At 40.3% G+C, this 26,045-nt stretch overlaps 1 protein-coding gene across 25 annotated transcripts in view; it reads right to left on the bottom strand.

Moving 5' to 3' along the window:
* The window catches only part of CDC14B (cell division cycle 14B), a 130,443-nt gene that overhangs the window by 36,853 nt on the left and 67,545 nt on the right, over positions 1-26,045 (bottom strand). For all 25 annotated transcript variants that reach the window (XR_009215137.1, XR_009215139.1, XR_009215142.1 and 22 more), the window contains exons 5-9: positions 24,214-24,290; positions 14,185-14,251; positions 11,426-11,488; positions 6,809-6,896; positions 6,283-6,513 (exon numbers count right to left, since the gene is read on the bottom strand). Coding sequence is in view for 19 of the 25 variants with exons in the window: in XM_058445038.1 (XP_058301021.1) it covers positions 6,283-6,513; positions 6,809-6,896; positions 11,426-11,488; positions 14,185-14,251; positions 24,214-24,290 (526 nt within the window). In the remaining 6 variants the exon portion in view is untranslated. The remainder of the gene's footprint in view (positions 1-6,282; positions 6,514-6,808; positions 6,897-11,425; positions 11,489-14,184; positions 14,252-24,213; positions 24,291-26,045) is intronic.

Raw genomic sequence — 26,045 nt, forward strand, 5'->3', positions numbered from 1 at the left:
GGAGGCGGAGCTTGCAGTGAGCTGAGATCGTGCCACTGCACTCCAGCCTGGGCAACAGAGCAAGACTCCGTCTCAAAAACAAAAACAAAAAAACAAAAAAATTCTGTATTGGTTAATTTGGAAACTTATATTTCCTTAGTGTCAGTTTCTGAATATCATTTTAACCACTTTTTACGTGTACAGCTCAGTAGCATTAAGTACATTCACACTGTTGTACAAACATTACCACCATCCATCTTCAGAACGTATTTCATCTTGCAAAACGGAAACTCTGGACCCATTAAACAATAACTACCAATCCCTGCCTCCCCTCAGGCCCTGGCAACCACCAATCTACTTTCTCTTACCCCAAGCATCTCATACAACTGGATTCATACAATATCTGTCCTTTTCTGACTGGCAGACCTAAGTTGGCCTAACATCTTCAAGGTTCATCCATGTTGCAGTACATGTGTCAGAATTTTCTTCATTTCTAAAGATGCATAATATTCTGTTGTATGATACAGCACATTTTCTTTAGCCATTTCTTTAGCCTTCCTCTGATGGAAACCTGGATTGCTTCCACTTTTTGGCTATTAAGAGTAATGCTGCTGGCCAGGCACGGTGGCTCACACCTGTAATCTCAGAACTTTGGGAGGCCAAGGCGGGCGGACTACTTGAGGTCAGGAGTTCGAGACCAGCCTGGCCAACATGGCAAAACCCTGTTTCTACTAAAAATACAAAAATTAGCTGGATGTCATGGCACATGCCTGTCATCCCAGCTACTCTGGAGGCTGAGGCAGGAGAATCACTTGAACCCAGGTGGCGGAGGTTGCAGTGAGCTGAGATTGCACTCTAGCCTGGGAAACAGAGTGTAAGTCCATCTCAAAAAAAAAAAAAGAAGAAGAAGAAGAAGAATGCTGCTATAACATGGGTGTAAAAATATCTGTTCATAACCCTGCTGTCAATTGTTTCTCGGCATATAACCAGAGATGGAACTGCTGAATGACGTTAATTTTTTCAGGAACTGCCACACCATTTTTCCAAAGCAGCTGCATTTATATTCCCCCTAGCAGTACACAAGGCTTCTAATTTCTCCCCATCTCCACACTTGTAATTTTCTGGTGGTAATGTTTTTGTTCTTTTAGATAATAGCCATCCCAGTGGGTATAAAGTGGTATCTCACTGTGGTTGTGATTTGACTTTCCCTGTAAGTCAAAAATGCTGAGAACTTTGCATGTGCTTACTGGCCATTTTATATCTTTGGAGAAAGGTGTATTCAAGTCCTTTTCCCATTTATGAACTGGGTTTTGTTGTTGTTTTTATGAGTTTTCTCTATATCTTCTGGATGTTAATCCCTTATCAGAAGTCATTTGCAGATATTTTCTCCCAATCCATGGGTTACCTTGTTACTCTGCTGATAGTATACTTTGATGCACAAAAGTTTTAAAATTTTATGTAGTCCAATTTGTCTGTTCTTTCATTGTCAGTGCCTTTGGTGTCATATTACTGCCAAATCTAATGTGATGAAGTTTTCACCCTCTGTTTTCCTCTAAGAGTTTTATAGTTTTAAGTCCTCTATTTAGGTCCTTGATCCATTTTAATTTTTGTATATGGTGTTATGTAAGGGCCCAATTTCATTCTTTTACATGTGGATATCAGGTTTTCCCAGCACCATTTGTTGAACAGACTGTCCTTTCCCCATTGGGTGCTTTCTGTATCCTTCTTGAATGTCATTTGACCATATACACAAGGATTTATTTCTGAGCTCTCTATTCTATCACTGGTCTATATATCTGTCTTTATGCCAGTACCACACAATCTTGATTGATGTAGCTTTGTACTAAGCCTTTTTTTTTTTTTCGAGACAGGGTCTCACTATGTCATCCAGGCTGGAATGCAATGGCACAATCATGGCTCACTGCCGCCTCAACCTCCCAGGTTCAAGGGATCCTCCTATCTAAGCTTCCCGAGTAGCTGGGACTACGGGTAAACACCACCATGCCCAGTTAATTTTTGTATTTTTAGTAGAGATGGGGTTTTGCCATGTTGTCCAGGGTGGTCTTAAACTCCTGGGCTCAAGCAATCCTTCTGTCTCAGCCTCCCCAAAGTACTGGGATTACAGGCGTTAAGCTACCATGCCCAGCCTGTATGAAGTTTTGAAAACAGGAAGTGAGTCCTCCAACCTTTTTATTCTTTTTCAAGATTGTTTTGGCCATTTGGCATCCCTTGAGATTCCAAATGAATTTCAGAATCATTTTTCTATTTTTGCAAGAAATGTTGGAATTTTGACAGGCTTGCATTGAATCTGTATATCCCTTTGGGCAATACTGACATGTTAACAATATTAAGTCACCCAGTGCACAAATGTGATGTCATTACATTTAATTGTATCTTCTTTAATTCTTCTCAAAAATGTTTTATACAAATCTTTCATCTCCGTGGTTAATTCCTCAATATTTGATTCTTCTTGATGCTAATTATAAATGAAACTGTATTCTTAGTTTCTTTTTTATATTTTTATTGTCAGGGCTTAGAAACAAGAGATTTTTGCCTGTTGATTGTATATGCTGCTACTTCTTTGCTGAACTCATTTATTAATTCTAGCAGAGGCTCTGTGTGTGTGTGTGTGTGTGTGTGTGTGTGTGTGTATCTGTGTGTGTAATCTTGAGGTTTCTTTTTTTTTTTTTGGGAGACAGAGTCTTGCTCTGTCCCCCAGGATGGAGTGCAGTGGCACGATCTCGGCTCACTGCAACCTCCACCTCCCAGATTCAAGAAATTCTCCTGCTTTAGCATGCACCACGCCTGGCTAATGTTTTTTTTTTTGGTATTTTAGTAGAGGCGGGGTTTCACCGTATTACCCAGGCTGGTCTTGAACTTCTGAGCCCAGGCAATCCACCCGCCTTGGCCTCCCAAAGTGCTAGGATTACAGTCACGAGCCATTGCACCTGGCCCAGGGTTTTCTATAATACATATAAGTCATATCATCTGCAAAAAGATAATTTTACTTCCCCCTGTCCAATTTTGATATATATATATTTTTTTGCTTACTTCCTTTGGCTAGAACTTCCATTACCATGTTAAATAGAAGCCACAAAACCAAGCATCCTTGTCTTCTTCATGAGCTTAGAGGAAGAGCTTTCAGTCTTTCACCATTGAGTATGATGTTAGCTGTGGGCTTTTCACATATGGTTCTTATGTTGAGGTAATCTCCTTCTATACCTAGTTTCTACTGTGTTTTTATCACAAAAGGGTAATGACTTTTGTCAGATGCTTTTTGTGCATTGAGATGATCGTGTGGTTTTTGTCCTTAACGTGGTATATCACACTGATTGATTTTCATACGTTGAACCACTCTTGTAATCACGGGATAAATCCTACTTGGTCATGGCACACAATCCTTTTAAATATGCTGCTGAATTCCATTGGCTAGTATTTTGTTCCAGGTTTTCACATTGATGTTTATAAGGGATACGGGCCTATAGTTATCTATAGTGTCTTTTTGTTTTTGGTATCAGGGTAATGCTGACCTTATTCAGTTAGAAGGTGTTCCTTTTTCCTCAAATTTCTGGAAGAGTTTGAGAAGGACTGGTTTTAGTCTTTTAAGTGTTTGGTAGAATTTACTGGTGATGCTATCATGTCCAGGGTTTTGCTTTCTCAGGAGGTTTTAAATTACTTAATCTCCTTATTAGTTAGGGGTCTGTTCAGATTTTCCATTTCTTTATGATTTAGTTCTGGTGTTTTGTTTTTCTAGTAATTTGTCCATTTCATGTAGACTATCCAATTTGTCGTCCTACAATACTGATCATTTTTACAGTACTGATCAGTTTTATTTCTGTAGTATCAGTAGTAATGACATTTCTAATTTTAGTAATTTGAGTCTTCTTCCTTTTATACTTCATCATTCTAGCTAAAGGTTTATCATTTTTGTTATTCTTCTTAAAGAACCAACCCTTGGTTTTGTTCATTTTCTCTATTGGTTTTCTACTCTCTATTTTATAAATTACAATAATACACTATGTGCAATTTTTGTATATAATAATAAACAAAAATTATACTACTTGCAAACTACAAATTATTTTACAAATTACAATAATTTACATATTATAATATTTGCAAGTTACAATAACAAGTTACAGTAATAATATTTTATAAATTATCTTAAATTACAATAAAACTAGCTTTTATAGTGGTCCCTGTATTTGCCTTTATCAGAAATCTTTATTTCCTCTTCTCAAATGGCTGTGTGTTACTGTCTAGTGTGCTTTCATTTCAACCTAAAAGACTCCCCCTTTAGAGTTTCTTGCAGGTCAGATCTAGTGATTAAAAACTCCCTTTTAAGTGTTTGGTAGAATTTACTGGTGATGTTATGATGTCCAAGGTTTTGCTTTGTCAGGAGCCTTTGGATTACTTAATCTCCTTACTAGTTAGGGGTCTATTCAGATTTTCTATTTGTTTTTTGCAAGTTACAATATTTACAAGTTACAGTAATAATATTTTACAAATTATCTCGTTACGATAATACTAGCTTTTGTAATGGTCCATGTATTTGCCTTTATCAGAAAGGCAAATTGATTGCCTGGGCAAAGTCTTAATTTTTTCATTATTTTTGAAGGAGTTTTGCCAGATGTAGAATAGGTTTTCCCTCACTTATGCATTTTGAATATATCAACCCACTGCCTTCTGGCCTGCAATGTTTCTGATGAGAGATCTGCTGACAATCTCAGTGGTATCCCCTCTATGTGGTAGGTCACTTCTCTCTTGCTGCTTTCAAGACTGTCTCTGGCGTTATAGCTTGATTATAATGCATGTTCACATGGGCCTCTGAGTTTATCCTGCTTGGAATTTTTGAGCTTCTTGGATATTCTTGCATATATCAAATTTGGGGAGTTTTCAGCCAAATCATCTGTCTGCTCCTTTATTTATCTTCTCCTTCTGGAACTCCCACGATCTGTATCTTGGTCTACTTGGGTGTGTCCCAGGGATCCCTTAAATTCTGTTCATTTATGTTATGCTCTTTATTCTTTCTGTTCCTCAGACTTGCTAATTCGTTAATGATTCTAGCTTCACATGCACTGATTATTCTGCCTGCTCAAATGTGCTTTTGAATCTCTCCAGTGAATTTTTCATCTCCGTTATAGTACATTTCATTTCCAGAATGTCCTTTTGGTTCCCTTTTATGTGTTCTTTTTATAACTGATATTAGCATTTTGTTCATAAATCGTTTCCTTGACTTTTCCCACATTTTCTTTTAACTCTTGGGTATCTTTAAGATGGTTATTTAAAATTTTTTGCCTACTAAGTCCACAATTTGATCTTTCTCAGGGACAGCTTCTGTGGATTTATTTCTTCTTCTTTTTTTGTTCTGTCTATCAGCCAGGCTGGAGTGCAGTGGCATGATGTCGGCTCATTGCAACCTCCGCCTTCTGGGTTCAAGTGATTTTTGTGCCTCAGCCTCCAAATTAGCTGGGATTAGAGGTATCTGTCACCACACCCAGCTAATTCTTTTGTATTTTTAGTGGAGACGGAGTTTCACTATTTTGGCCAGGCTGGTCTCAAACTCCTAACCTCAGGCGATCCACCCGCCGTGGCCTCCCAAACTGCTGGGATTATAGGCGTGAGCCACCGTGCCCGGCCTGGATTTATTTCTTCCCTTTGAATAGGCTATACTTTCCTGTTTCTTTGTATGCCTTGTAATTTTTCAATAAAAACTGAAATGTGATGTTTTGCCATTATATTTAAAACTACAAATACAGCAGTAATTCTGGAGATAGATCAGTCTCCCCCTTTCCCCAAGGCTTGCTGAGCTTTTTTTCCAATATTGGATTTTTGTAACAAAACTATATTCCTTGTTTCTTAATTAACTAACAAGAGAGTTAAATAAATCCTACTACCTTCATACCATGTATTATTGTATAGTCATTCATTTATTTAAAAAAATCTATTAAGTGCTGGGCACTGTTATAATTGCTGAAAACAGAGCAACTTGTTAAGAATATAGTTTCCATAAAGACAGACTCTTACAGTCTACGTTACTCATTGATGTATCCTAGAACTTAACTATATAGTATGCACCCAATAAATATTTGATGAATAAATAAATGCATTTCAATGTGATGTATTTGTAGAATTACTTATGAAAATAAGTTACTATACTTTTCATCTGAAATCAAAGGTTTAATGGCACTCTAAAAATAAAGGCAGTTTCGTGTTCTGACACATAAACTAAATGAATATGGTCTGTTTCTACATATTCATATACTAATACTGTATACTATTCTTTAACCACCCCTAGAAACATACCTTTACAATGTACTGCAATGGCACCCTCAGCATTTTCACAGATATCCAGGAATTCTTTGACAATGGCATCAGTAGGGGTGCTGCCATCCGCAAAGAAAAGATCATGGTGATCAAAGCCAGCATCCGTAAAGCGTTTGGCATCATACATCCTTTTATTCAGACGAATAATGGTAGTAACATTGTGATTCTTAAAATATTGAATATAAGTCTCAGGAGAATGTTGGTGGTAACCTACATAAAGAAATGCACCAGATCTTGTAAAACACATAAAGAAAACAATGGCTAATAGTTTCACCTATAATTGAACGGAAACAGTATCTGGACTGGGAATTAAATACCAATTTGATTATAACTGTAAAAGACGAAATGAAAAGAAAGTTAAAATCCAGTCAGAATGATGTACTGAAATGACCAAGTATGCTTAAATAATTAACACTTGGGCAAGCTTGGTGTAATTCTTTCAAAAGAAAATATAGGATAGATACTTTCAATAACAAAATGAGATTGATGCCATTATTTCACATACCACTTTCAAGTCTGGCTCTTGAATGAGGTCCACAGAAGGCAATAAATCGGTCTGGTATTACCCAATTTAAATCTCCATTTTCTGCTTTCTGCAAGGGGAAGACCAGCACAATTCGTTTTTAAATGTATTCTTCCCACAACCTCTCTACTCAAGACTGAGTCTCTGAAGGACTTCAAACTCATTTGCTTTAGTGGAAAAGCTGTTTACAAATTGCCATGAGACAGGAATCTCAATTTGCCCTGCTATAAGTATATCCAGGGAATGGATGTATATCCTGTTCCTAATCGTCTTCTTTTAACAGTGTTTCATTGCTAGGGTATCAGCCTTTGGAATACAGAGCTGACTGCTGCCATACAAATATACTATTTGGTTATTTTATCTGAATCAATTCTCATTATAGTTGCTGCTAATTAATAAGAAAGCAAGCAAACTTTTCCAGTGTAAGGAATCTGGGAACTTTCCTGTTTTCCTGAATGACTAACTGGCTTCCAACATAAGCAATCTTGACTCCACGAATAAAGGGGGAATAACTATCTACTTAGGTTTCTGGCTTCCCAATATTTACTTACTTACCTACTTACAGAAATATATCTTTCCACTATCTTCCTAACTATTTAATAAGGCAACCAATTTAAAAAGTTCATTTGTTCATGATCAGCCTGACCAACATGGAGAAATCCTGCCTCTACTAAAAACTACAAAATTAGCCAGGCATGGTGGCGCATGCCTGTAATCCCAGCTACTTGGGAGGCTGAGGCAGGAGAATTGCTTGAACCAAGGAGGCAGAAGTTGTGGTGAGCCGAGATTGTGCCATTGCACTCCAGCCTGGGCAACAAGAGTGAAACTCTGTCTCAAAAAACAAAAATTAAAAAAATAATAATAAATTCACTGAACCCACCAGGAAACTCAAAATTACAAGTATACCGAGATCACAGTATGTCCCTACAAAAAAACAAATATAAACTGATATGTAAGACATGTTACTTCCTGTTATTAGGTCCTTTGGATTGAGTTACCATTACTATTATAACATAGATATAGTTCAAATTTAACAATAATAGAAACTTCTCTCTTAATGAAATGGACAACAGAGACTTATGCAGGAAGTAGAAGACACTTGATAATGGAGAAGGAGAGAACTCGTGATTAAAAACAAACATAAATTAGCTTTGAAATTGGGGTGTTTCTATGTGTACCTAAAAATGAGTAAGAAATGATAGAGTTTCTTGAACATCTACAGGGACCAGGCAGGTAACCCCAAACCAGTTTACTGGACTTAATGATCAACATGGGGAATCAGTCAGCCCATGTTCCATAATACAAAGGTCTAAACAGCCAGGTGCAGTGGCATGCACCTGCAGTCCTAGCTACTTGGGAGGCTGAGGCAGAAGGATCACTTAAGCCCAGGAATTCGAGTCCAGCCCAGGCAACATAGTGAGACCCTCTCTCTTTAAAAAAAAGAAAAGAAAAGGTCAAAGCAGGAATGAGGGCAGCTGTTGCCAGATATTCTGATTTTAAAGTGAAATCAGAAATCTGGACTTTTAAATAACAAACCCATGATCAGTTGTTGGCAACAACTAGATTTCACTGAATTGCTGATGCCATTAATTAAGATACATCCTGAATTCGGAGGAGCTGAAATAGGAAAAAATGGGCATTGTAGAATCAATGAATGACACTATCCCCAAATTTCTAAATACACTATAATAACTGAACTGGTGTGTGGGAACCTAAACAGTTCCCTGTGTTACCACACAGCTTCATGGAGGTGAAGACGTTTGTGGTGTGCCCCTGCTACCCCCCAGTCCAGACCCTCCAATCTCTACAGTAGTAACAGGGGAGTTATTTAGCGCCTATATTATTCATTAATAGCACACAAAGGCATCACTACAAAAGGAACAAATACCAACTAGTGTTTGTAGCAGCTTTGCTTACCTAGACAAAGTAACTCGTTTCAAATGTTTAATGTTTTAAGGACAAACACAAAAAAGGTGTTAATAACTTAGCTATATTCTGTAAGTTTAAGGTGCTAGTTAAACGTACGTTGTACTTTAGAAATGGACTGCTAACAAAGAAGTAAAGACAGGGTTGGCCCTAATGAATCCTACAATGTATTCTTACATCTTTGGTACATCACAGCAACAACTGAGTGTCATTATTAACTGAAATTGAAAAAATAGTTCAGTTAAATGTAAGAGTTTCAAATAATATTTACTTTGGACATTGTGAAAAATAATTCTCTGAGGATTCAAGATGCTGCCACATGAAGTGCTGCTGTTTGAGGAATCACCTCCCCAGTGCTGGGGAGCAAGTCTGCTTAAGGTAACTACAGCAGGGTAAGAAGACAGGAGGCTACAACTACTCTGGGCTGAAAAGGGCTTTAGCACAGTATCTTACTCATTCCCTATTTGGAGGATGAAGCTATAGAATCAAATTATTTATTCTTTTTAAAAAACATATACTATGTTAAAAAACATAGAACACACCTGTGGTTTTGCCTGGCTTATCTCTCCTTGGCCCTTTCCTATCTTTTTAAGAAATTTTGTGTGGTTGGGCGCCGTGGCTTACATCTGTAATCCCAGCACTTTGGGAGACCGAGGCAGGTAGATCTCTTGAGTGCAGGAGTTTGTGACCAGCCTGGGAAACATGGCGAAATCCCATCTCTACAAAAAATTTAAAAATTAGCTGGGCGTGGTGGCGCATGCCTGTAGTCCCCGTTACGGGGAGGCTGAGGTGGGAGGATCACTTGAACCCGGGAGGTTGAGAATGCAGTGAGCCAAGATCGCACCACTGCACTCCAGCCTGGGCAGCAGAGTGAGACCCTGTCTCTAAAAAAGAAAGAAAGAAAAATAAAATGAAATAAAATAGTTAGAAAATAAATTTTTTTTGGTCTGGCTGGTTTGATGGGGCTGACCCTGTGTCCCAGGCTCCTGGGATGGCCAGAGAACTAAGGCTGGCCAGAGTATTCCTTAGCCCTGCCCTGCCAAAGAACACAGGCTGGTGCAGAGATGGGCACATGATCTAAGTCAGGCCAGTGAGAGGCATTCCTGGGCCTTCTGATGGAGCTAAGATTACACTTTTCTGATCATTTTGCCAAACAGGTAGATCAAAGTTGCTGGTCACCATCTGTATCACTACTGGAGAAGGCTGGCCTGAGAATAAAACTAGCTTCAAGTCCAATTTCTGATTAAGTGTCTGAGTACCTGAAGGGGCATGCTAGAAGCCAATCCTGTTCCTGGACTTTTAATTTATATAATCCAGTAAATTTTTCCCTTTTTTTGGAGACAGAATCTTGCTCTGTTGCCCAGGCTGGAGTGCAGTGGGGTGATCTTGGCTCACGGCAACCTCTGCCTCCCGGGTTCAAGTGATTCTCCTGCCTCAGCCTTCTGAGTAGCTGGGACTACAGGCGCCCACCACCACACCTGGCTAACTTTTTGTATTTTAGAGATGGGGTTTCACCATGTTGCCCAGGCTGGTCTCAAACTCCTGAGCTCAGACAATCTGCCCACCTAGGCCTCCCAAAGTGCTAGGATTACAGGCATGAGCCACTGCGCCTGGCAAATTTTTCCTTTTTTATTTAAGCTATTTGTGTTTACTTTCTGTAACTTGCAACCAGAAGTGTCCTGACAAACAGAAGGTTATGGCAAAAACAAAGATATTTTCCAGAGATAATTAGGTGTATAATGACTATTCACCTCATCTTATTCTATGCTAAGGGTTTTAAAAGCATCTTAATCACTGTGCGACAGCCATCAATACTAAAATACATTTAAACTAAACAGTATAAAGAACACACAGGGGCACACTCATTCACTCTGGAATTGTGCATCAAATGCAGAAATTCCCACTGAGAATTGGGACTGGAGAAACAGGGATAAGAAGATGAAGACTTGACTTTTTTTCACTCTATACATGTCTAAAACAAAACAAGAATATTGCTTCTGTAAGTGAGATGGGTGATTAAGAAAGCTAAAAACAGGGCCGTGCACAGTGGCACACGTCTGTAATCCTAGCACTTTGGGAGGCCAAGGTGGGAGAAGTGCTTGAGGCCAGGAGTTCAACTCTAGCCTGGGCAACAAAGTGAAACCCCATCTCTACAAAAAAAAAAAAAAAAAATTAGCCTGGCATGGTGGTACGTACCTGTGATTCCAGCTACTTGGGAGGCTGAAGAGAGAGGATCATTTAAGCCTAGAAGTTCAAGGCTGCAGTGAGCCATGTATACCACTGCACTTCAGCCTAAGTAACAGAGCGAGACTTGGTCTCTCTCTCTTTTTTTCAATTTAAAAAAAGAAAAATTAAAAACAGGCAGAGAAATTTTGGTCAGAGTACAAAACATCAGAGGATAAGTAAATTCTGGAGATCTAATGTGTGTACTGTATGCTTGAAATCTGCTAGAGTACATCTCAGGTATTCTCATCACACACACCAAAAGACTAAATTATGTGAGGTGATGAATATGTTAATTAGCTTGATTAGGTAATCATTTCATGGTGTATATGTCTATCAAAACATACTTTGTACATCTTAAGTACATATAAGTTTTATTTGTCAATTATTCCCCTCAATAAAGCTGGGCGGGGGGAGGAAGAGTTGAAAACATGATCCTTGAAGACTTACTTCATAGTGTTCATATTCATCAAGGTTAAATGAGTTGAAATTAAGGAAGCCATACTGCATTGCCTAAAATCCAAAAGAAAGCTTTTAAGAACAAGGATGCAAATAAGAAAACAGTTTCCTATCCAATTTCAGAATACTAAATATCAGGGGCCCCCCAAGAAAGTACTGTCATGTGATCAGATCACTTTCCATTGAACAGCTTTCAAAGAAGTGGGCAGCGTCTTCTAAGTGCTTCTTTTATATGGAAATTAGTTATAACTATATGTAATAAGTCTGTTGTGTTTTGTTTGGATTTTGTTTGTGAGATGTGCTTTTCTTTTTCATTCACCAATCATCCTATCCATGTATTGTCAAATAATCATGCCCTGAAAGTAATCCTCTTCTCTTACCAGATCACCACCACCCCTGGTTGAAAATTCAGAAGTTTAGGATTCAAATATAATGCACAACCCAATGGTCTCTACATCGATAAGAAAGATGAGAGAATCCATGGGCTAGTTTATCCCAAACAAAACCCTCATACTTCATCCATATCTTCATTTTCAAATTCTTCCGAACAGTCTTTAACCAATGTTCCCTAAACTAAACACAGCTCTGAAATCAACACTAAAAATAAAAACTTTTGAGTAAAAAAAACTTATTCTTTCCATAGGAATAAAACAAAAAATTTTCTGTCCTATCCTATAGCCTCACTCTGTGTGACAGCAAGCAGAGTATGATAACCAAAATAAGCAGAGTGTCTATTTTCTGAGACAAGGACAGACAGAGCTAGCAGCCTCTGAGAAATGTCCTCCTGGCTGCTGATCCCTGAGCCAAACAGGAGGGAAGCAAGAATTCTTGATCCACAAGGTATTCTTGTTCAACGAGGGGGCTTTTGTACACCCAGTTTTCAAAAGTAAACTACTGAAATACAAATGTAAAATAAGAAGGCTAGAATACCAACTAAAAAGGTCTTCATTTTATATAGTTATTTAAACACTAATCCCAAGACTAAGTCAATCACAAAATTTATTTCCGTGACTGCAATATATTTCATGATTTTGGACTACAGCTATTCCTAATAGAATGAAACAATTAAAAAAAAGCAGTTCATAAGGAATTCCTATTTTCCTTTGAATTTCATGAGGTGATCTTATTGGAAGTGGATCACAATGAAAACATAATTACATTGATGCATGTTTCTTCATATATGCAATATTCAAAATCAGTCACAAATCAAAAATGCTTACACTGAAAATCAGAAGCCAGTGACCCTTAAATAAAATTAAATATAATGGCTGGGTGTGGTGGTGCACGCCTGTAATCCCAGCACTTTGGGAGGCCAAGTTGAGTGGATCGCTTGAGCTCAGGAGTTTGAGACCAGCCTAGGCAACATAGTGAGACCTCATCTCCACAAAAAATATAAAAATTAGCTGAGCATTGCAGAAAAAATAAAAATTTAATTTAAAAAAAAACCCAAAATATAGAATGAAAAGGGCAATCTTTGACCTATTATACCAGCTAAGTGACTTTGGGTGCAATACCCAATAAAAAAAAAAAAAGCCAAAAAATAACAATAGAAGCTGCCATATGGTGTTATAATAGATCATTTCCAAACCCCTCAAAGCTTTACTTTTCTCTTTTTAAAGGTGAGTGTGCCTGCCTGCATGAGCCCACCTGGCAGGGGCTGCAACTGCAACCAGAAGGTACCATTTACACCTGTTGCCTTTTGGTCTCCTCATTTCCACCAGTGCCCCGTACCTGCCCACGCTGAGGGCCCATGGAGCCGCCTCAGAGCCCACGGCAACTACCCCAATCAGCTCCATATCCCACAGTCACTGGGCTCAAATCCAAACAAACTATGTGCCCATACCTCATTGATTGATACAGGGGAAAAAGTATATCAGTTAGTCTCTGAATTTGTATGCTGATTAGTCCTCTCGTTTTAAGACATGTCTGTCACAATTCCCAGCAAGCCACCATGTTTCATTATACAAGAAAGTAAACCTGGGTTCCTTTTGGCTCTAAAAGCACAAGTTACAGAACATTTGAGATGCTGTCAAAGGCTTATTTGATCCATGGGCTACCGTAATTTACCATTCTAGTTTCTCGTGCTGTCCTGACATTAATACCAGGACTTACTGCACTGTGTAACCCCAGGGGACCCTGTTCACATAGAACGTGATAGGGAGGGTGTCCCCTGGAATCAACACAGCAGCCCTGGTTATGACCTAAGGAATCACTTGGAAATAGTTTGACAAAGCAGCAGTGACCCACTTAATTTCATATAAAACCGTATAACAAACTAACTGAGGCATTCCAATTCTGTTGAACTAGAAATTGAACGCCTGACAAAACAAAAATGAAGTGTTTGACAGTGACTGGGTTACGTCTGTTGTAATGGTATTGGCGGGAATCAGGTATATAGAATATACAAATCAAAGAGAACTTACCAGTAAACCAGTCGTCTTTACTTTTGTTCTTTTAGATCATAATATACTCAAAACCAATTCTGGATCTAGAACTTAATTGTATAACTCTTATTTTCCCTGTTTCTTAAGTGACTTTTCCCCCAACTCATACATAGAAGCACTCAGAAATTCAGAATAAACTGTTTCCTGGTTTGGTCTCATTCTGACATTAGTTGGGAAATGGAGCATCTCTGTCACCAGATACATCTTGGAAGAAACACTAACAAAAAGATCTCAGGAAGACGGCCTAGTCTTCTTGGACCACATGTTAGTTCCTCAGCACAACACTGGGTGCATCCTACCACTTACCTTCTTTACTGCATGAAAACAGTCAAGAAGTGTAATGTAGAAATTGCAACTTCCATAGGCAGCATCTCTGAAACCCAAGAGCAATAAAATATAGATCAGTTAATTTTCTGCAATTACACTTACCTAAGACAAAGCTGACTAGAATTTAAAATCAAATGTATACTCTGAACCATTATCAAGGAGAAAAAAATCTCGCCTTCTGACTTTTAAATAAAAGATAAATCAATTACAAATTTCATTGCAGTTTCTACCTATTCCAATAGGTACTGTTTTATGGGCCTGGATCAATAATGACCACTTTCTAAACTTCAAATGTTCTCTCTGGATTATTTTTGGCTTTAATAGCTGAGCTACCTTCTTGAATTCAACAAATCAATACCTATCTCTCCCCCTAAAGGGGCAAAGCATTTGAATTTTTTCTTTAAACTCGAAAATACCATATGAAAATCTTACTGGGAAAGACTGCTTTTTGATCCTGTAATAAACATATGTGTGTATGTGTGTCTAATTATACATGCGTGTCTGTGTGTGTGTGTGTGTGTGTGTGTGTGTGTGTATTTCTCCAACCAAGTATGACAGAAATATTGAGAAATCAAGGTCATATTTAAAATACTAGGTAGAAGGTCATAAGCATTTTGTTCCTATCATTATGCTAAAGACTTTTACCCATTTAACTGGGTAATTCTGGGGTTTTTTAAAATTTTTTTTATAGAGATAACATCTTGCCCTGTTGCCCAGGTTGGGGTGCAGTGGTGTAATCATAGCTCACTACAGCCTCAAACTCCTGGGTTTAAGTGATCCTCCCACCTCAGCGTCCCCAGTAGCAAGGACCACAGGCATGTACCACCGCATCTAGCTAATTTTTTTTTTCTTTTAAGGTAGAGATGGAGTCTCATTATGATACCAAGGCTGGTCTTAAACTCCTGGCCTCTGCCCGGCGCAGTGGCTCACGCCTGTAATCTCAGCACTTTGGGAGGCCGAGGCAGGTGGATCACGAGGTCAGGAGTTCAAGACCAGCCTGGCCAAGATGATGAAACCCCGTCTCTACTAAAAATACAAAAATTAGCCAGGCATGGTGGCGGGTGCCTGTAATCCCAGCTACTCTGGAGGCTAAGGCAGAGAATTGCTTGAACCTAGGAGATGGAGGTTGCAGTGAGCCGAGATCATGCCACTGCACTCCAGCCTGGGCGACAGAGTGAGACTCTATCTCAAAAAAACAAACAAACACACACAAAAAAACCCCAAAAAACCCACACAACTGGCCGGGTGCAGTGGCTAACGCCTGTAATCCCACCACTTTGGGAGGCCGAGGCAAGTGGATCACAAGGTGAGGAGATCAAGATCATTCTGGCTAACACGGTGAAATGCTGTCTCTACTAAAAATACGAAAAATGAGCCGGATGTGGTGGTGGGCGCCTGTAGTCCCAGCTACTCAGGAGGCTGAGGCAGGAGAATGGCGTGAACCCAGAGGCGGAGCTTGCAGTGAGCAGAACTTGTGCCACTGCACTCCAGCCTGGGTGACAGAGCAAGACTCATCTCAAAAAAAAAAAAAAAACTTCTAGCCTCAAGCAGTCTTCTCATCTTTTTGGCCTCCCGAACTGTTGAGATTACAGGTGTAAACAGCTGTGCCTTACCTTCTTTCTGATTTTTAAAGGACAATAATACCAATAAAACCACAGGAACTAACAAGTCAACTAACTTCCACAGGATCACTCTAGTTTTGGGAAAGTGCTTATATTACTTTACAGACAACTCCAGCCAAACACTGCATCAACACATACCAGTAATCTCCCTATACAAATCTCTTAATATCAAGTAAGGTTTTACCCAGAGAAATAAGGCACCCCTGACCCCCTACTTGCTTCTCCTTTTTGGCTACCTTGAGCCATTACAAGATGAAATTTTCTGGAATTAGGCAACATAAAAATTAATTTAATTATGATTAAGCTACGCATGCAGAAAAACTGTGCCTATCTGAATGGTACTCATTTGCTCCTGGGGAAACCGGGTTGCTGGTGGAGCTATCACTAATTCCCCATCCTATTTGGGTCTTCACACTGTAATACTTCTTACTGTGTGGTAGTTACATAAATATATGTAAAACCTTACTACTGTACACTTAAGATTAGTGTTTTTGAGGCCGGGCATGGTGGCTCACGCCTGTAATCCCAGCACTTTGGGAGGCCGAGGCAGGTGGATCATGAGGTCAAGAGATTGAGACCATCCTGGCCAACATGGTGAAACCCTGTCTCTACTAAAAACATAAAAATTAGCCGGGTATGGTGGCGTGCACCTGTAGTCCCAGCTACTTGGGAGGCTGAGGCAGGAGAATCACTTGAACCTGGGAGGCAGAGGTTGCAGTGAGCCAAGATCGCGCCACTGCACTCCAGCCTGGCGACAGAGCGAGACTCCCATCTCAAAAAAAAAAAAAAAAGATTAGTGTTTTTGTTAAAAACTGTAAGTTATACATTAACTTAGAAGGGGAAAATTAATATTCAACAAATGTTAGAATAAAAACTAAACCACATTTTAAACTTTTAATTCTTGCTCAAACCTTAAGGGCCAAAACTACAGCAATGAGGGCAAGAAAAGGCATCCTTTTCAGCTAAAATCGTCTTCAGTGTTACCGACTGAGCTGCTTAGAATTACTGAGCTATGCGAACCTTCATGAGGACAGAATGCAGGGTCTTGTTTTCTTTTTTTGAGACAGGGTCTCACTCTGTTGCCCAGGCTGGAGTGCAGTGGTGCAATTATGGCTCACTGCAGCCTTGACCTCCTGGGCTAAAGCGATCCTCCCACCTCAGCCTCTGGAGTAGCTGGGACCACAGGTACACACCACCAGGCCTGGCTAAGTTTTCATATTTTTTGGTAGAGCTGGGGTTTCACCATGTTGCCCAGGCTGGTCTCGAACTCCTAAGCTCAAGCAATCTGCCTGCCTCAGCCTCCCAAAGTGCTGGGATTACAGGCGTGAGCCACTGCGTTCAGCCAACAAGGTCTTAGAACACACCATTTTTGTTCTGTAAGGTTCTGAAGTGAAAAACTTCTCTTCCACATCCTAGAAAAGGTCTTCAACCTAAAAGACCACGATTTTACCAACACCTTATTAGCAATATTCAGAAAGAAAAAAACAAAAGGACTTGCAGCGGTGGTCTCCAGGCCAGCAGCACCAGGACCACCCCACCCGTTAGAAATGCAAATTCTCAGGGCCACCCCACACCTAATGAATCAAAGTTCTCAGGGCAGGGCCAGGTAATTTGTGTCTTAACAGGTCCTCTAGATGTCTGTGATTGTGTTCAAGTTTATGAACCACCGACCTACAAATCAACACAAATCCTGGTTTTGTAGAAATAGGGTGTTCGTGGAATAAAGAACCCATTTAGGTAGAGAAACTAAGGCAGGAAAATGAAGTAGTTTAGCCTAAATCAAATCAAAATTATCAGTGGAAATGGGGTAAACCCTCAAGCTGGATCCCAATGATTTTAACCATGTCTCCTCTGTGAAGGAGTACGATTCTTTTTTTTTTTTTTTTTTTTTTTTTTAAGACAGAGTCTCCCCCTGGAGTGAGTGCAGTGGCGCGATCTTGGCTCACTGCAAGCTTCACCTCCTGGGTTCACACCATTCTCCTGCCTCAGCCTCCCAAATAACTGGGACTACAGGCGCCCGCCACCATGCCCAGCTAATTTTTTTGTATTTTTAGTAGAGACGGGGTTTCACTGTGTTAGCCAGGATGGTCTCAATCTCCTGACCTCGTGATCCACCTACCTTGGCCTCCCAACGTGCTGGGATTACAGGCGTGAGCCACCGCGCCTGGCCTGATTATCTTCTTAACCTACTAATAATTCTTTTCCAATCAAGTTAAAGGCATGTTGATTCATTCTCTGTGACATTTTGACAAATTTCTTCAATGCTTTTTTTTTTTTTTTGAGAGCCTACTGTGGGGCACAGACCCGCTCCAATCTGTGATGATTTCACAAGCTTTCATCTGGTCCCTGCTGAAGTCCTGCCTCATACATCATAGAATCTGAATATACGACAAGAATCTTTGTTCACTCAAGTTTATTTCATTAGCACCTCCAATTTTAGACACACCCACATCACATCTTCCTCCCACCGAGCATTCAGCCTTCTTCCAATAGGCAGAACAGCAACTCTGAGGCTCGGTTTATAAGCCTTGGGGAGTGGGGAGGGATCCTTGTCACCAAGATCATTTAACAAATTTGGAAAACACATAAGAATCAATAAAGGGGCACTGCTTAGAAACTGCACAACAATGTCAAATACTAGTTTTAAAGAATGGCAGCTTTCATAACAGCTCGTATTCACCACGGCCAAAAACTACTAATGACCCAAATATCCATCAAAAGGACCACAGGCAAATAAATTGTGGTATACTCATAGACTGGAATGCTACAAAAGCAATAAAAAAGGATGAACTACTGATACCTGCCACAACACAGGTAAATCTCATAGACATCACATATGTGAAATCCAGTTGACAGCTCCACAAAATGCATGCCAGTTATATCAAGTTCAAAGGCAAGCAAAACTGATAGTGGTAGAAGTCAGAGCAATGATTAGCTGGGGGTGATGACTAACTGGAAAGGGGTGAGAGGGAAATCTTCTAGGAGACAGAGAAGTTTTTTTTTTTTTTCCTTTCCAGTTTTTGCGGGAAGTGGGGTGGGGATGGAGTTTCGCTCTTGTCGCCCAGGCTGGAGTGCAATGACACGATCTCAGCTCACTGCAATCTCCACCTTCCAGGGTGAAGTGATTCTCACGCCTCAGCCTCCTGAGTAGCTGGGATTACAGGTGTGCACCACCATGCCCTGTGAATTTTTGTATTTTTAGTAAAGACAGGGTTTCATCACGTTGGCCAAGCTCTTCTTGAACTCCTGACCTCAGGTGATCCACCTGCCTCAGCCTCCCAAAGTGCCAGGATTACAGGCGTGAGCCACCACGCCCAGCCGAGACAGTGATTTTTTAAAATGTAGGTAAATGGCAGGGCTCGGTGGCTCATGCCTGTAATCCCAGCACTTTGGGAAGCTGAGGCGGGAGGATCATGAGGTCAGGAGATCGAGACTATCCTGGCTAACACAGTGAAACCCCGTCTCTACTAAAAATACAAAAAATTAGCTGGGCGTGGTGGCAGGCGCCTGTAGTCCCAGCTACCCAGGAGGCTGAGGCAGGAGAATGGCCTGAACCCAGGAGGTGGAGCTTGCAGTGAGCCAAGATGGCGCCACTGCACTCCAGCCTGGGCGACAGAGCAAGACCCCGACTCAAAAAAAAGTAGGTAAATGACAGTCAACTTAAAAGGGGGAAGGTTGGAATATTTAACAAATATTAGTTAAAGGCCAGGTACTATATCAAGTGTTTGTTTTTTTTAAGAGACATGGTCTTGGTCAGGCACAGTGGCTCACGCCTGTAATCCCAGCACTCTGGGAGGCCGAGGCTAGTGGATCACCTGAGGTCGGGAGTTGACGACCAGCCTGGGCAACATGGCGAAACCCCATCTCTACTAAAAATACAAAAAATTAGCCAGGCGTGGTGGCGGGCACCTGTAATCCCAGCTACTCAGGAGGCTGAGGCAGGAGAATCGCTTGAACCCGGGAGGCGGAGGCTGCAGTGAGCCGAGATCACACCAATGCACTCCAGCCTGGGTGACACAGCAAGAGTCTGTCTCAAAAAAAAAAAAAAAAAAGATACGGTCTTTTTCTGTTGTGCAGGCTGAGTGCAGTGGTATAATCAAAGCTCACTGAAGCCTCCTAGGCTTGAGGGATCCTCTTGCCTTAGTCTCCCAAGTAGCTAGAACTACAGACACATGCCACCCTGCCCAGCTCATTTTTTTTCCCCCAAAGAGAAACGGTCTTGCCATGCTGCCAGGCTGGTCTTCCAACTCCTGGCCTCAAGCTATCCTCCCGCCTCAGCCTTCCAAAGTGCTGAAATTGTGGGCATAAGCCACCACGCCCAGCCTATACCAAGTGTTTTATATGCAGGATGTCACTTAATCCTCACAACCCCTTGAGGGAAGATTTTATTATTGTTTCTGTTTCTGTTTTTTTTTTTTTTGAGACGGAGTCTCGCTCTGTCGCCCAGGCTGGAGTGCAGTGGCGCCATCTAGGCTCAATGCAAGCTCCGCCTCTTGGGTTCACGCCATTCTCCTGCCTCAGCCTCCTGAGTAGCTGGGACTACGGGCACCCGCCACCACTCCTGGCTAATTTTTTGTATTTTTAGTAGAGATGGGTTTCACCGTGTTAGCCAGGATGGTCTTGATCTCCTGACCTCGTGATCCGCCCACCTCAGCCTCCCAAAGTGCTAGGATTACAGGCGTGAGCCACAGCACCCAGCCTATTGTTTCTGTTTAAAGACTAGGAGACCAAGGCTCAAATCTGTAAAGGACCACAGAGATATCAGCAGCACAGCTGACAGCAAAACTCCCATCTGTCTGATGTCAAGTCAAGCTATTAACAAATATACAATCCTACCTCTCAAGAAAATAGCAAGCAGAGGCAAGCCCCCCCAACACAAAAACAACTAAGAAGCAAAGAGTATTATAACAGATAATACCAGAGAACAGAAATACACACTGTTCATAACAATGATCCTATGATATTAAAAAAAAAACTTTATTTTATACTATTTAATTATGCAGACCAGACACAGATATTTAATATAACTCAATAAGAAATCACATACACACACACACACATACACACACACTTTAAAACTCAGTGGTTAAAGAAAGCTGCGCACAGTGGCTCACCCCTATAATCCCAGCACTTTGGGAGGCCATGGTGGGCGGATCACTTCAGGCCAGGGGGTTGAGACCACCTTGGGCAACATAGTGAAACCCCGTCTCTACTAAAAATACATAAATTAGCCGGGCGTGGTGGCGCCTGCTCTAGAGGCTGAGGCATGAGAATTCCCTGAACCTGGGAGGCAGAGGTTGCAGCGAGCCAAGATTGCGCCACTGAACTCTAGCCTGGGCGACAGAGCAAGAATTTGTCTTAAAAAAAAAAAAAAAGAAGAGAGAGAGAGAATTCTATCCAAGTTGAATTAAATCTAATCAAATAAAACATTGCTATGGAACATAAAATAACTTATTTACTATAAATGAATGCCATTCTTGCACAACGTCTTGTTAGCAATACTTTGTTAGTCATATTTATTCTATGTACTTAAAGTGGCAAGATACAAAGAATATAATGTCATTTCTATCAAAATATTATCAGGCTTTATTAATTCTCATTGGACTACTTTCTAATTGATAAGTTCTATAGAACACTATGTGAAGAAGCACTAAATTTAAAAACTTTAAGTCCATCATAGGTTGATACTTTTGTAAGATAAATATAAAATGCAATAGTACTGTACTATTACATATCCAGTAATGCAATAATCTTATTTTTGTAAATAAAATAAATTACTAGAAAAAAGAAAGGGGAAAAAACACAAAATACAAGCCCAAATTTCTTCTACTATTTGATTCTACAGACATAAAATTGCTCTATTCGATAACTATAAATGTTTCTAAAATCTTACTCTCAACTTCTGTATTTATCTCATCACAGGCTGGTAACAAAATGTCACAGATTGGCACCAGTTCACAGGCCATACTTTATGAAATCCCAGCACTTTGGGAGGCTGAGGCAGACGGATCATGAGGTCAAGAGATCAAGACCATCCTGGCCAACATGGTGAAACCCCATTCTCTGCTGAAAATACAAAAATTAGCCGGGCGTGGTGGCACACGCCTGTAATCTCAGCTATTCTGGAGGCTGAGGCAGAAGAATCGCTTGAACCTGGGAGGCGGAGGTTGCAGTGAGCCCAGATTGCGCCACTGCACTCCAGCCTAGCAACAGAGCAAGACTCCGTCTCAAAAAAACAAAAAAGAAACACCGTTTAGATAAATCAAATACCTACTATCTATGATAGAAGAGATTCAAATTCCACAAAGCTGAATGGTTTCTAAGTTAAGTCTTTTCTTGTGGAGAATTACTGACTGATGCTCCTGGGACCAAAAGGAACTAACTTCATTTCTCAGTGCCAAACTTCAATAATTTGAAACATAGCAAGGCAGTAAGCAATGCTTATTCTGTTTTTGGCACCTGTATTTATATTAACTCAAAACGTCTTTTTTCACATCAACAGTGTTCCATGGATCCTTCCTTGCACGGTGTGAAATGTGTGAGCATGTTCCTATTTCAGGACCTTGTGCTGTAAATGTTGAGTGGCATCACAAAAGATTAGCATTATAAAGAGGAGTTCTATAGAACAAATGTCACCACATCAAGAGATGACCAAGGTGCCTGTGACTCAAGACCACAAATACAAGCATTTCTTTTAAAGGAAGAATGTGGTTGCTGTTATGTTATAGGTTGAGAAGAAGAATTTTCCAGCTTAGAAAATGATCTTTATCTCCCCCTCTTCCCTTCCTACCCACCTCAAATAAAAGAATACTTAAGATGAGCCATGAGTTAGCAGAAAGGGATGATACTGGGTTCAAGCCAATTCTAATTTGCTCAATCACCGATTTTCACAATCTTTCATGCAGTGCATTACTGAAGTCTTCAGACTGCCCTGACAAATTGTTATTTCATGGAGTAAGTCCACAGGCGGGCCTATGAAGTTATTTGAAAGGGAGATTCTGCCAATAATTAGAAATACCCATCCCAAGGCTCATCTACAATGAAGTCAGATTCACAAACTCCCTTTTTTAAAGTCAGGGCCATACATTCAAAATCAGGCATTTGTGGTTTATGTAACAATCCTAATACGATAAACTAATGAACTAATTAGTTTGAACAATGAACTAATAAGCAATAGTTATTAGTTCATTGTATAAGCAGTGAACTAATTTGTGAATGGAAGAACAAGCAGTTTTTGAAAATATCAAAGTCTTCAATGAGTAAAATTATTTCATACATTTATTACCCATTAAGTACCACACAAGTATTTAAATTATAGAGCTAAGTCAAGTATTTTGATAAGCAGAAAAATTTTTAGAACTTCATTTGATTTAAGCACCAGTCTTCTTGAAATATCTTCAACACAATCGCGTGTTAAGTTTGAGATGAAGATGTCATCCATTCCTGTAGACATCACTATCTACCACCTCTGGAACACAGTGACTTGACTGGTTTTTCTGGAAGTGGTACTGCATTAGCAACCTTATCGACTGTCTCTACTGACTGTGTCCCCAGAAAAAAGGGGTTCACTTTGGTCCCAGAAAGTAACTACTGATTATTGGGAAAACTTCTTAACTTCTCAGGAACCACATTCCTCAGTGGTAGTTTTGAGTACCATAAACCAGGATTCTCACCTGATTACAAAGCCTAGGTTTTGGGGTTTGCTTTTTTTTTTTTTTTTTTTTTTTTTGAGACAAGTTATCTCTCTATTGCCCAGGCTTGAGTGCTGTGGTGTGACCATAGCTCACTCACTGCACCCTCAAACTCCTAGGCTCAAACAATCCTCCAGCCTCAGTCTCCCAAGTAGCTGAGACTACAGGCATGTGCAACCACGCCTGGCTAATTTTTTTTTTTATAGAGATGGGGTCTGTCTGTGTTGCCGAGGCTGGTCTGGAACTCCTGGGCTCACACAATCATTCCACCTTGGCATTTCAATATGCTGGGATTACAGGCATGAGCCACTGTGCCCAGCCAAAGCTTAGCTTTCATCAATGGCAGTGGTTCTCAACCTAGGGAGATTTTGCTCTCCATCCCCCAAGGCCACTTACAGGGATATATGGCAATGTCTGAAGACATTCTGAGTTTTGACAATTAGAGTGGGTGTGGGGATTTTACCAGCATCTAGTGGGCAGAAGCCATGGAGGCCACTAAACATGCTATGATGCACAAGATAGCCTCCATGACAAAAGGTCAACAGTGTCACTGTGGAAAAACCCAGATCTGTAGTGCTATTTGCGCTCACCCTAAAATGACTATTTATCAGATCTTCTTTTTTCAGAAACAACTATCAAGATATTTCTGGCAAGGCTCTGATTACCTGAATCTACCACATCATTCTTATATTTACCTGAAAGGAATATAGGATGTCTCTCCAAAGATTAATATTCTATATGCTTCTTCTGGAGTTCTCCCCAAATATATAACCTATGTTTGAAAAAAGAAGAAAAAGGCAATTTATTTCTAAGTGAAGATACAGTGCTGTCACTGTGAAGTAAATTTTGTCCAATTTCCAACCAACTGAGCAGGGTTCTCCGGTCTTCCCCAGAAGCCTAGGAATCACCCAGAATCCTGTCCATAGATTTCTTTTTTGTTTAAATCCTCCATTGCTGGTTTCTGTTGTTTGCAGTATAAGCCCTGAACAAAAACTCTTCACAGCAACATTTTGTGGTAAGAAGCACAGTATTTTAAAAACAGATTTTCCAAATCAAGACGTTAGACTGATCCCATGCTTTTACCTCCCCTCCTTCCTGAAAGTCCACTGAAATGACAGCTAAGCAGCGTATAGGAGATGGGGATGGGTTAGACTGGGGTGAGGTGGAAAGAGACACAAAGGCAGAACACAGACTGTGATTAACTCTGTCCATGTAGGTGTGAGGGCTTGCAATACTGAACAAGTTGATTATCAAACTGCACTTGTTTTCGACGCTCATTTACCTCTTTTGTCCTTAGAACTATGCTATGCTTTGACTTTAATCTGGGAGAATACCTCAAGTATATTCTTCAGCATTTGAGGTCTATAGTTGGTATTCCTTGCCTTTCCAAACATTTTTTATTTCCCCTTGACATTGATTATTTGACTACTATGCGTAGGATTTTTGGTCTGCAGTCATTTCCTCTTGATAGTTTCTAGATAATGTTCTCACGTCTTCGCACTTCTAGTGTTACAGAAGTATTTTACTGGTCTAAGTATCTCTGTCTGCTTCTTACAAGTAACCCGTTTGTTCTAGAAATCTGGAGTTTGAGACTTTCACCACCATCTCTCTAAGTAAGTCCTCTCCCTACCCCCTATTACATTTGCCTGGGACTTCAGAACCTTCCTGCAGGGCCCTTTCAACTAATGTACGGAAGGTTGGGGTTGGGGATGGGGGCGCAGTGGGGAGGAGACACAGCATTAAATCTGGCACATATATTATCACTAAAACTAGGTTGAACTCCAAAGATTACTTTGGGGAAATAGATTTTAAATTTCACTAAAAAAAAAAAAAAATCATTAAAAAGAGTTAATTGCAAACTTTTTATCTCTATTACTTAACATGAGACATGTGACCTGTTTCCACAACCAAATGTGAAGCATTCTGAAGTTGGGACCCATGTCTTATGGTTTCATTACACACCAATCCGATTCACTGATGTACTTAGCTGAACCCAAATCTACTTACAACAGTTAGGAAAATTTTAAATGTTTAATAAAAGTTGTTATCAATGTGAAAATATCACTGGACTAAGAGAAATTTTTCAAAGCTCAAAGATCCAGCAAGGATCTTAGAAACTCAGAAACAGACATATCCTAAAACTAGTCATAAGCACTGATTCAGCTTCCAAAGGGCATTTCACCAATTTTCTGACTCAAGACTCATAAACGGAAAATTTTCCCAATGACTGGCCTGTTTTTTGTTTTGTTTTGTTTTTTTAGATGGAGTTTCACTCTTGTCGCCTAGGCTGGAGTGCAATGGTGCGATCTCAGCTCACTGTCACCTCCGCCTCCCAGGTTCAAGCAATTCTCCTGCCTCAACCTCCCGAGTAGCTGGAACTATAGGCGTGCGCCACCACGCCTGGCTAGTTTTTTGTATTTTTAGTAGAGACGAGGTTTCACCATGTTTGCCAGGCTGGTCTCAAACTCCTGACCTCAGGTGATCCGCCCGCCTCGGCCTCCCAAAGTGCTGGGATTACAGACGATGA

The sequence above is a fragment of the Hylobates moloch genome, unplaced genomic scaffold (assembly GCF_009828535.3).
Source record: "Hylobates moloch isolate HMO894 unplaced genomic scaffold, HMol_V3 SCAFFOLD_10, whole genome shotgun sequence".
Classification (NCBI taxonomy): domain Eukaryota; kingdom Metazoa; phylum Chordata; class Mammalia; order Primates; family Hylobatidae; genus Hylobates; species Hylobates moloch.